At 33.8% G+C, this 13244-nt stretch overlaps 1 protein-coding gene across 1 annotated transcript in view; it reads right to left on the reverse strand.

Moving 5' to 3' along the window:
- The window catches only part of Nrg1 (neuregulin 1), a 997054-nt gene that overhangs the window by 157879 nt on the left and 825931 nt on the right, over nt 1-13244 (reverse strand). Inside the window, exon 2 of the mRNA XM_076852513.1 lies at nt 5865-6042. Within this exon, the coding sequence (XP_076708628.1) occupies nt 5865-6042 (178 nt within the window). The remainder of the gene's footprint in view (nt 1-5864; nt 6043-13244) is intronic.

The following is a 13244-nucleotide window of genomic DNA, read 5'->3' on the forward strand; positions in this document are numbered from 1 at the left end:
ATTAATATTAAAACAGAGCATAAATAAAATTTGATTCAAGGTCAATACACTGATCACTGGCTGGATCACTTCTAGAATACTGAACTATTTTTTTAGAGTGACACTTATTGAGAAATATCATTAAATGCAGGACTTTAAATGACTGTGATCAGACTTCAATAGGGACTAGAGATTTTAACAAGAGAGAGGATTCTATTAAAGAAACAAGGTTCCACTGGCAAGCAATTATGAATGAAGCATGAGTAGCTAGTTAAATATATTTCATGACTATCATCCAGAAAAGCAATCACTTGGGGTTGATAAGTCTTACAGAAAAAGGACCTACGGTAGAACTAAACCTTACAGGAAAAAGAAGGCATGTTTTGGGTGAGATTATAAGGAAGAACTTTTTGAACAGTGAGAAATAGATAGGGTATTTTGTCAAAGAGTTAGGTTTTCTTGTTGGAAAGATTCAAGTCTGGAGAGCCACGGGCCAAGCATACTCTGACAAGAATATCTCTATGCAGAGAAAGATTAAATTAGATCAGTGGTTTCAACTATTTTTGCAACAAAATCCTGCTTACAATGAAAGCTTAAATCAAAGTCTCATATTCAAGAATATTGTAGAAAAAAAGTATTCAGGTAAAAGTGATGGCAATCCTTTTTGCAATTCAATAGAAATTTAGAATTCTCCAAGGACACAAATGGAAAATCAATGATCTAGATGATCATTACAATCCCTCTGAATTGTAAGGATTCATTTTAACTATGATTCTTCAATACTCATATCCTATAGTAGGGACATAATGCCATAAGAAAGTAGAAATTACCAAACTTCTCTTGAAAATTGTAAGTTGCACCAAGTTCTAAGGCTTTTAAAGGTATGAATACAATCACCTTATATTTCTTCAATAGGCTGCCACATATTGTCCATGGAAGGTTAATTTGGAAAAAACATTGCAATCCCTTCAAACATAAAGGTAACTTTTTGCTCTTTCATTTATGAGTTTTCTAGGGTCTAAAAGTTTGTGTGTCAATGAGTTTCCAAACTCTGAAAGTATTCAATGAATTAATAATTATTTAATGTAAAATGTTTAAAGTAATGCTTGCAATTATGTAAGCTCCAAATAAGTGTCAAGTACAATAATAAAAATTCTACACTCTTGAAATATTTGCATTTTTATAATAAGTGATCAATTCAAGGTTCCAATAGCTATTATCACGTTTTTCTAATTTAGCTTGATTCTTCCCCCATAATTTAAAGGATAAGGCAACTTAAACACACATAGGAAGCAGGTTCTCGGTTTGTACAATTCCATTCTTCTGATGGTGGAGGAGTTATACACACTTTGCATGTGTCTGTATATTCAATACTGCTTCAGATACTGTCCATCTGTTAAATCACGAGGACACAGAAGGGGAATAGGCACTTCTTAGGCAACAGAATCAGGCAGTGTACCAAATGCCTCACATAAATGGTCACTGAGTACATAAGAGACTACCTTACAGATAAAGTTCAAGTGGACTGCCAGAGCTGCTCAACTAATAAGAACAGGAAATGTGTACAATCTTTATCCATATAGAACCAAAGACAATAACTGCAACCACTGACAGAAGAAATAACTCAATTTTCCCAATATTTTTAAAAATTGAGCAAATTAATTAAAGCCAATTTTAAGCAAGATTAAAATATGAAAGAGCTGAAATAAAGAGCTGAAAGAAAATTAAGGACATTCAAGAACGTATGAAACACACAAACTTAAGAATTCAGCCTTTCAGAAGGCAAATATAGAAGAGATATTTAAATACAGTGAAGTCTGACAGCTCCAAAGTTCTTCAACCATTTTTCAAAAATGATCAAAATCATCCACCAAGCAAGGAAAACAAGAACAAAGGGATCAGCAGACACATAACACAAGGCAGTTTCCAATTTCTTTTAATTGGTCCCACACATTGCTTAGCCAAATAAAACAAACAAAGGCTCAACTGTGAATTCAAAAATCATAGGAAGAACATGTAGGAATGTACTTTATTAGCAGGAACAGGGGCACAAAGAGGAATAAGATTTTATACAATAATAAAATTGCATATGGATGTGAAATATTTTCATAGCACTAAGAAATTAAAAGAAAATTCTGGCTATGTGTGATCTAGATTATAAAATCAAGAGGGGGACCTACACTAGGGAGAATCAATGTTTCATTTAAATGAAGAGAATCTCAGAGAAATCCTAAAACTTCCAACTATAATTCACCTCTGCTCAGTTGATCACAGCCTAAGATAAAGTTTAAGTCGAGTAACTAACTAACCCACTGCAAAATATTAACAGCCTGAATCTTAGTAACAAAAACATATTGACATAAAATGAACCTGAAAAATAATAATTTTTATTAAGACATTAGCTGCTATTGTCTGGATATGCGGTATCCCCTCACCCCACAAAAGCTTATGTTAAAAGATGCAGGAATGTTCAGATGTAAAATTATTAGAATATGAGAGCTCTAACACCATTAAAGGATTAATCCATTTAATTGATTGATGCTTTGAATGGACTACTGGCTGTTAACTGGAGGTGGGGCATGGCTGGAGGAAGTGGTTCACTGGAAGCCTGCCTTTGGAGATTATATATCTTGTCCCTGGATCCCCAAGAGCTCTCTGTCTCTGCTGTAATGAGCTGAGCAGCTTTTCTCCCCCATATCTTTTTTTTTTTTTTTCATGATGTTCTACCTCATCTTGGGCCCAAAGCAATGGAGTTGACTATCCATGAAATAAACCTCTGAAACTGTTTCCCTCCTTTAAATTTTCTTGTCAGGTATTTTGGTCACAGTAACAAAAAGCTGAATAATTCATTACCCTAAGCCTGAGTATGCACCAAGTCTGGTATTCTAATTTTATATGATAAAATCATAAGTAGCTATGAAATGGCATGAGCCTGAGAGTTGTACATATTTCAAATCAAGTTAAACTATTCATTACCATTATAATCTATAGGAAGAAACTAACTTCATTCTTGGGATATTAATTATTTTTAAAAATCATTATAATCATAATAGTATTAACTCTACTTATATTTATGGGATAAATTGAAGTAATAGAGAACTTGTAAAAATTAATTAAATGCAGGAAAATGCAAGATTCTTGCTGCCCAAGAAAAGCACTATAATTCAGTTGGATCCTTTTACTTAACAGAGAAAGACAATGCTATTTTTTTAACAAAGAGAAAACTCTAGAAAAAAAATACTTAATTCTGAAAATTGATAAGCTTATCACTTACCAACCAGCTGCCCACTTTACACAAAATATGCCTTATTTTTAGATCCAATATGTTTAATGTTTTGCCAAAAGTAATTTACAGTCACATATCTTGAATAAATTTTCCCCATTTAATACTTTCTAGCAAAGCTATTATTCTTAAAGAAATAATTTCTAAATTTTGTCCTTTTTGGTATCATGAGATTTTGTTGATATGAAGACAGTCATCTTAGCTGTCTGAATCTATAAAGTCAATAAAAAATGCTTTCCTGAATATTAGTGATTCTTTTTATGTTATCCAAGCCATGTAACAAACAACCTCTTTAAGTATCCACATATCCTTTCAAAAGCACATTCATGTCAGTTCACTTTTTCTTTCTCTCTCTCTCTCTCTTTTTTCTTTTTAAAATCGTTTACCCAACTTCATTTGCTTCTATCCCAAAGTCATCACATGGAATATTTGCAGTCTTCAGAAGCTTGCTTCTATTCCTTCAGCCAACTCAACCTCTTCTCCCTTCTTCCTCCCCAGCTCTAACACTGTGTTCCTGCACAGGATCTGGAATTCCTGTTTAATATAGGACTGAACTAGAAAAATCTCTCTACAATTTTATGTCTGCCTGGCCATTGCAATAATGCTCTATACCTCTTCAATTTCTCTACATCCCTGGCATAAAGTCTTTCATGAGCAATTAAATATTACTGATATCACTCCACAACCTCAGGGCAATAAATGAGATATTACCATTCATGTATAGAAAACTTCTTTTCTTAGTAATCTAACTAATGAAAAACCAAATACCAAAATCTATTTAACCCTGTATCCAGAAGTATGTTTTTGTCTTGTGAACATTTTCCATAAGAATCAACCATATCTTTTCAATTCATTCACTCTATCTATTCTTCTTACATACATATATTATTAAACAAGGACAGTCTCCAATTTTAAACAATGAAGGTGGCATTAAGGAATTCAAGAAGTAGATGCATATTCTAATTGAGGTGTCTGTTAGTTGTGTGATTTGAAGTAATTCCCTAATCTGCAAAATTAGAGTCATGATGGGCTAATTGTACAACTGCTGCATCTTTAAATGTTGTCTAAAAGTAAGATTATGTAAAAAAGCACCATCTCTCCTCATAGAATTATATTTTGTGTCTCTGAAGTACCAACTGCTGCAGAAAGGATACCCACCCTTACTGTCACTCTGTTATACTTTCAAATCAACAGATCCTGCTGACATGACTAATAACAAGAATAAGCAATGTAGATAATTAAACCATTGGAATTAGGAAAAATCCCTAATAACAGTTATCAGAGCACTTAAACACTTTGATAAGATTCAATTAAATTCATATTACAATCACTTTGTTCTCACTTGCTCATAAATGTGTGACAACTTTTTGATAGATATCCTATAAAATCAAAGGATAGGAGGAGACCCTTCTACTGTTACTTCTGTTATCACACCTAGTGTTTCACTGGAGCCCTCTGAGGTGTGAAGAAAACACCTCTGTGCTTGGAACCATTTGGGAATAGTGACGTGATCAGGCTCACAAAACTTAATGTTTCTCTTTGAAAGATTACTTGGTGATCATACCTTTTTTTCTTTTCTTTTTTTCTGATGGGTCATCCTGATTAAAGAACTGTTTAAGAGCAAAAATCCAACATACTTACCTCTCCCCTAATTTCAAAACATAGTTTGATTCTAGAGGAAATAATTCTTAAATAAGGCAATCAATTAAAATAAAGAATGCCGGGATAATAAAGGAGTCAGGCACAGTGGTGCACACCTTTAATCCTAGCAGCTCTAGAAGGCTGAGCAACTAGGAGGCCTCAGCAACTTATCGAGGCCCTAAGCAACTTAGCAAGACCCTGTCTCTAAATAAAATATAAAAAAAGGGCTGGGGATGTTGCTCAGTGGTTAAGCACCCCTGAGTTCAATGCCCACTATAAAAAATAAATAAGTAAATATTTTTTAAAAGGCCATTATTTTGGAGCAGATACAGAATATCAAGTTTTCACAGGACTCTGACTGAGCTCTTCCAAATTATGAATGTCCTCAAAAACGCAGGAAAATGCAAGATTCTTGCTGCCCAAGAAAAGCACTATAATTTTCATGTAGTTTAACAGGATTGTTGATTAAAAATTCTAACCAGATACAACTTCATGTATTAACTCCCTCCTTGAAAACAGTTCAAATTCAACTGATAATATCCCAATGCTCTCCCTAAATCCAGGTACTCGTTGAACTTTATAATAAAGTTGGGATTTTATTGTGTAAGGCACTTTACTCTAAAGAGCATTTGTTTTATTTGAAAGAAATTAGATTTTAGATTTGTAACTATTACAGCAGCTTCCTAGAAGTAGCTGTCTTCTTTCTTACTTTTCATTCACCCCCCCACTTCCTATAGTTCTTTTTCCATTCATCCTTTCCTTTCTTCATTCAAAGTCGTAAAACTCAGAAACTCCAAACTCTTTTCCATGTGATATCACAATTTCTGGTCACTATATAATGAAAAATCTTCATGTATTATATGTCATGGCTTTTGATATTAAATGTATTTATTAGAGTCTAAGTTTCTTTTTTAATCATCCTATTGCTAGATGTAGACTCTGATATTTGTATTATACTCACCCTGGCTTTTTTTGTATCTTGATGTTTTGTGGTTTGTTTTTTCGGTTTAACTCATTCCCATTCTTGAACCATTTGAACTTTAGAGAGGAGTATTCTGAACTGGTTTCACAACGAAGCACTAACTTGGAGCCTGCAACTGACTCCTGGCTTTTCATCTCTTTCAGTCGGGGAGGCAAGGCTGAAAAAGAAAAGAAAAAAGGATGATCATCAAGCAATCTTTCAAAGACAGACATTTTTTAGTAAGCCTGATCAAGTCACTATTCCCAAAGATTTTACTAAGAGAAAAAAAAAAATTAAAGACAGGTAAGTAAAAATGGATCTCAACTTGGAGAAAAAAACAAAACGTCTTAATAAAAGATAGGAAAGAGAGAGAAATAGAGTTATAAACTTATAAATTTATTCCTAAAAAAACTTTGGGATTATAAATTTGTAAATTTATTTATAAAAATATTCTAGATAGTTACTTTCTCAAGCTTTACATTCTCTGATACCACTTAGAATCCTCATCGCTGGATAGAGTGGCACACACTTGTGATCCCAGCTACTGGGAAGGTTGAGGTAGGAGTATTGCAAGTTCAGGGACAACCTGGGAAACTTAGTGAGACTCACACCTCAAAAAAAAAAAAAGTAAAAAGATTTGAGAATGTAGCTCACTGGTAAAGTGCCCCTGGGTTCAATCCCTAGTATAGGAATGGTAAATGGGAAATGAGGTCGTAAGCATTGGTAATGCCAAAGAACAAAGCCTGTGCTAGAAGAGAACATGTAACTTGGAATGATTTTCAAAGCACTTTCATGTTCCAAGTCATAATTCACCACAGTTTTGTTAATAGATACAGGACACATCATACCCACTGTGTTTTTTTTATTTTATTATTGCTATTATTATTTTTTGCAGTTGTAGATGGACAGAATGCCATTATTTTGTTTATTTTTTATGTATTTCTAAGGATTGAACCCAGGGCCTCACATGTACTAGGCAAGCATTCTGCCACTGAGCTACAGCCCCAGCCCCCACACCCACTTTTTAAATTGGAAAGTTAAATTTTAGAGATCAGTATAAGTGACTAACCTATCCAGACTACAAAGTTCTTGGCTACTTGGGCTCATCCAACCATCAGAGGTAGTCACAAAAAAAAAAAAAAAGAAAAAAAAAAAAGAAAGAAAAAGGAAATTTATAATCATAACACCAATTTCCTTCTTCAAGAGAGAAATCCTTTGGCCATATTGCTCTTTTATTGGACCTACCAATAGCCATCTCAAAAACAATGAATGCCATTCCAGGTGACCACTATGATTCCTCCAAATGGTTGGTTTGACTGGGTTCAGCATTTGTAAATCTTCTCAATAGAAACTGCAAATACCTAAATTGCACATTAACTTGTTGAATACTTTTACATTAAACATCTCTATGCCATTCTTATTTTATGCAAGAATGCTTAAAAAAATATTACCTAGGGAAATATTTTTGGACACAATGTTATAATACCTGAGGTTTGTTTCAAAATGCTATGTTGTGGGGAATGACTAGGCATAAATATGCAACAAAATTAACAAAAAGTTGATAATTGTGGAATATGAGCAATAAGTATATGTGGAGGTTTTATATATAATTCTGTATAGTATATCTGATTTTTTCATAATAAAATGATTAAAAAATAAAGGCACAGATGAATGGATTTCCCTCTGCATACACAATTTCACTTACTAATCAACATCACAGAAACTGAGAACTCAACAACTCTCAGTTTCTGCTGAATCTTAGAAAAGCCAACTTCAAAGTATACTTCTGACCCAGTCCAGGAATTAGCAGGAAATCCCAGAAAATAAACCCATATAAATGAGACTGATTCAGTGAATAATTACTCACTGGGTAAGGACCAAGACTCCAAAGACAGCAATCAAAGCCACCTTAGGCATGAACAGGAAATGGGATATCTTGCCTACTCAGGGTATTTGTTTTTCTATAACTCTGCTCTTACCGGGCAAACCCCCACAAAACGTCAGGAATGAGCATAGGAGTTACAGCAAAAAACATTTGAATATTGTGACTTCTTAGCAGTATTCCTATAATTACATGTCACCCTTCTTATTTATTTGGAGGCTAAGAGACAAGGTGGAGAAGCAGGCATTTACTGTGTCACAGTGGCACGTTATAGAAAATTTATTTCATCTGTTTTTAGCTTTCAATGCCTGATGATTATGTCTAGTGGTTTTTTTTATTTGAAAAATTAAAAATAAGATTTACTTTCTGAACAGAATTCATAAAAGTCTAAGATGTAGTTCATGAATCTATCTTGAACTTTTTTTTTTTTAAGAGACTGAATTCTCATCCATCTAGAATAGTGCTTATATATGCTGGAGCTAAATGACACCAATGAAAATGATTTGTATATATTAAGAAAAACAAATTGCCTCATTTTATGTGTGGACTCAAAGAAGTAGCTTAAGCTTTTCCATTGGATTTTATATTCAACTTGAAACACAAACAGAATTCTCAAGGTTTATTTCTTTGCCTCTAAACAAAATGCCCTAAACACAGTATTTCAAATATCTTTGAATCTCAATAAGCACATGTTCCCTCATCCACTACTCCTTATCTTTGCTTATCAATATCTGAACAAAAATCTATTACACTTATTTTCTCTGGTTCGTGTAAATATTTCATCAGAGCATATCCTTCCCCTTTCCCACCTCTCTTCATTTATTTATTTATTTATTTATTTATTCTCTATTAAGAATCTTGATTCAAACTGAGGGAACAATCAGAAAAATTCAAATTGAGGGATATTCCACAAAATGGGCCTAAACTTTACAACTGTCAGTTATATGAATGACAAGAGAGATGGTGAGACTGACCTAGATTAAAGGAGATGAAAGAGATGAGACAAATAAATATAACATGCAACTATTGATTAGATCCTGCATTAGGGGACATGGCTACAAATGACATTATTGGGACTTTTAGGGAAATCTAAATAAAAAATATCTTATTAAAAATTCAACTTCTCAAGTGTGGCCACTGCATGTGGAAAATATAAATAAAAAATATCTTATTAAAATTCAACTTGTCAAGTGTGGCCACTGCATGTGGAAAATATAAATAAAAAATATCTTATTAAAATTCAACTTGTCAAGTGTGGCCATTACATTTAGAAGAATCTCCTGAAAAACTAAGGGGTAAATGATGTCTTCAACTGAACTTCTGATGACTTAGAAAATAGGACATACATGCAAACATATATACTAAAACACACCCATGGAGAAATGTATAAAGGGAGTTTTGGTTTCTCTTTGTTTTCCTGCCTTTCTCATCTGGTCTTCTATTAAATAAAAGGCTTAGGCTTTCCTTGGTTTTCTTTTGGGTTTTTGTTGTTGTTCTGTTTTGTGGAGGTTTTCTAGTTATTGTTTGTTTGTTGGTTTGTTTTGGTTTTATTGTTGTTGTGTTTTTGTTTGTTTGTTGTTTTTTGCAGTGCTGGGAATAAACCCAATGTTATACTTGCTAGGCAAGCTCTTTACCAATGAACTATAACCCTAGCCTTCATAAAGTACTTTTTAGAATCCTAATTAAGTTTGCAATCATAAAGGCAATTCTCGAAAATATTTGGATTATGATTTACAACTTAAATCTACTTAATTAATCAACAATATCAACCATGCAAATTCATCGCAGCCATTTAACTCTTTGAGTGATGGTGCACTGAAATCCCCATGTGATCAACTTCATAACCATGAATTTGGAACTCTAAACCCATCAGGTCCTTTGGTAGAAGGAAACCAATTGTTCATCTGGCAGGTTAATATCACTTTTAGGGTTCATATACAAAGAACTTCCCCCTAAAGATTACATTCCTTCCTTAAGAGGTGATCTTCAAAGAAATGAGACAGAGACTTTCAGATAAGGTCTGAGCTATTAAATCTCTATTCTTTAAGTTGATCCTGATGTATAAATGTTTCTTGATGGCTGGGGTTCATTAACACCCCTGAGGACTAACCTGAGTTACTTTCTCTTGTACAGTTCTAAATTCAAAGTTTCCAGGTACTCTTTGGCCTTGTGTCTTTGAAGTCTATAATAATGTTTCTTCTGTGTCCTCTGTGACATAGGGTAACATCTATGACATGAGTATATCCAGCTTGTTAGGGATCAGCTCTTTTAAGAACTTGGAGGCACAGTATAAATGGAGAAACAAACCTGCACACCACCAGTGGAGCCCCATGACTAAATTCCTGACCTATAGGTGTTCTGCTGTCAGTACAACCTGCTAGAGAAGTACCATACAAAACTCTTCACTCACTCCCGGCAGAGCCCAACTCGTATCCAGGAGACCCTGCCTTATCTTCTTCTTCTTTTTTTTTTTTTTTTTTTGTATAGATTTTTTTTTTTTTTTTTAAGAGAGAGGTGAGAGAGAGAGACAGACAGAGAGAAGTTTTAATATTTATTTTTTAGTTTTTGGCAGACACAACATCTTTGCTATGTATGTGGTGCTGAGGATCGAACCCGGGCCGCACACATGCCAGGCGAGTGCGCTACCGCTTGAGCCACATCCCCAGCCCTGCCTTATCTTCTTGAACTGCCACACTACTGAAACAGCTCTAAATATTTCACAGGTTCTTCCAGAAAATGCAAACTAATATTTGAGCTGGGATGCTTTTATGATTTTTTTCATCTATCTACAAGGAGACAATTTCAATACAGTAAATTTTCTTTTGTCAGAGATTATAAAAAATTTTGTCAACAGAATACGGTTTACACATATGCATGTTTTTCAGATAGGGCTTTTTTGCATGATATAACCTCATTAATTTAATTTTTAAAGAAACCATTCCATCAAGTACTTTCTTACACACAAGTTTAATTTCATAAGCCTAGGGCTCCTAAACTTAGTGTTGATATTTTAGACTGAGTACCTGGATTTTAAAAACTGAAAACATTTTTTCCTTGTCCTTCAATTCTTATTCTAAAACTAAACAATCTGTTGATTTAAAATTGGGTAAGGGTAACCCAATGTTGAGTTTATGCTTCAAATACCAGGAATTGTTTGGAGAATCTTGGGAATGATTTAATTATATTTGGTTTACCACAGTTCATAATTTTCCTTTCAATGTGTTTCTAGGGAGGCACTATTTCTACATCCAAACAATTTAATGATAGAGCAAATTTTAAGCAGACTCTGGCTAAATTTATTTCAAACGTGATCTACATTAATACAAACATGTCCACACCCTTAGAAATGCATTAACAGAGATTGACAGTCAAGTTCAAGAAAGGAGTCTTTTAAAATAAATTCAGAATCACCAGAGAAATACCACACATTTTACAGGTGCTTCTTTTTAACATGTCTTTTTACAGGCTTTCAGTGTTATAAAGAGTATTAAAAAATCAAAGATACAGTTCTGATTCCAACTCAACACAAGTAGGTATACTAGGTACATTTAAACAGTCTACTACTGCATTCCTACCATTCATATTTAAAATGTTACACAATATAGAAAACATTGTGGTATTAATCCAAAAATATTTATTTTACATTCTGACTGCACAAAAACCTAAGGCAACATGTTCATTTATTTCAGTAATTTAATTGTAAATGAATATTTGTGATAAATACAAAATGACTTTATAAAAAAGGGAATTATTCAGCTAAGCAATCTTGTTTTGATCATTTCCTGTGCACTTGTGTTCCAAATGCTGCTTTACCAAATATTGAACTGTACCATTAAAAACAGGAAACAAATTTTAGCATGTTTATGCTGCAGAGATAAGCTGATAACATGTGACACTAGATAAGTTGTTATTTCTGTTCTCTGAAGAATCTAACAATGCAAAGTTAGCTCATATCATTATTCTCCAAGTTTGCACAGTTAATCTGAAGAGTCTCAACACACTGAACAAATTAAACAGGAAACCTGCAAAATATTATCAAATAACAGTGAGCTTTCAGTGTGATCCCAGGGAGTCCTCCCTCTGTAAAACCTTTAGAAAGCCTGCCACCACACACATATGCAGATCTCACAGTGAAAACTGGTGACTGACGGATAATATGAATTAATGAAAGCAGCACAAATATCATTAATCTGTCCTCTATGTAGGTTGTCCTTTCTGGAGAAGTAAATAAATTACTAACAAAAGCCTCCAAAACCCCTTTATGGATCATATTTCTCCCTCCATGCACTATCTCATGGAGAAGATTATGGTCATGCAGAGTGGATAAAGTTTATGCTTCACCATCTGGTCTTCTTCTTTGAGCTGTGCTCACAAATCTGGCTATAAAAGGGAAGATGTTCCTTATAAGATTAAAATGTGTAAATATAGCCATGTAAAAGACAGCAAAATCTAGTGAGAGCAGTAATTCCAAATACACCTAAGTTTTGTTTCTATGCGTTTGCTTTGTTTTTTATTTTTATTTATTTTTAATATTTTTGGAGGGGGTTGTTTTTGTTTGTTTTTATTTTGGTGCCTAGGATTGAACTAAGGAATGCTTTACCACTGAGCCATATCCCCAGCCCTTTTTATTTTTTCATTTTGAGACAGGGTCTCACTAAATTAATTAGGGTCTCAATAAGTTGCTGAGGCTGGCCTCAAACTTATAACCCTCCTGCTTTAGCCTCCAAAGTTGCTGGGATTATAGGTGACATCACCACACCAAGCTACACCTCGGTTTTAATCACCTCTTCCTAATGCATTTAGTGATGCTAGTTACATGAAGAATCAACAAGGTCACTATCACAGAGTAATATCACGTGTAGTGAAACTGTGCTCACACATCTCCATGCTCCAGATGAATCATGCTTCAGATAGACTGCCCTGACTCAAGTTAACAAGAGTGTCCTAAGAGATAAATTGGGATGGTGATATGTCCCTGTGTATTCAGAAATGATATTGGGATAAACATGTGAGTGCCTTCACTTGAAAGAAAGTCACTTAAAATTCCATTGTTTGCCATGAAATATTCTCAATCTGACTCTATATATCTTCGGTAGCCAACTCCATCTCACTAGTAAACACACTGGGAAAGTGCTTCAAAGTAGTTCAAATATCATTTTGGCAGGTACATGTACAGCTCATTACACAATGTTAAGATGTATACACAAAATACTGAATTAATTAGTCCATTATGAGCACACTAACTCTCCCACATGTGCTTAAAACATGTCATTATACAACAAGAAACAATTGAAAAACTGGGGCAATATTTCAGCATTTGACTTCTAATATTCACAATGGTAATATCACCAGAACTGGTTTTTTACTTTGACTGGTTTCTTACTTTGATTCCTAAACATATTAATTTTCTTTGGTGGAATTTTGAATTTGTCCTCAATGTTTCATTTCTCACAGTTTAATGCTACAAGTTAGCTCAAACAGTATGATTCTTTTAGATT

The sequence above is a fragment of the Callospermophilus lateralis genome, chromosome 4 (assembly GCF_048772815.1).
Source record: "Callospermophilus lateralis isolate mCalLat2 chromosome 4, mCalLat2.hap1, whole genome shotgun sequence".
In the NCBI taxonomy this organism is placed as follows: domain Eukaryota; kingdom Metazoa; phylum Chordata; class Mammalia; order Rodentia; family Sciuridae; genus Callospermophilus; species Callospermophilus lateralis.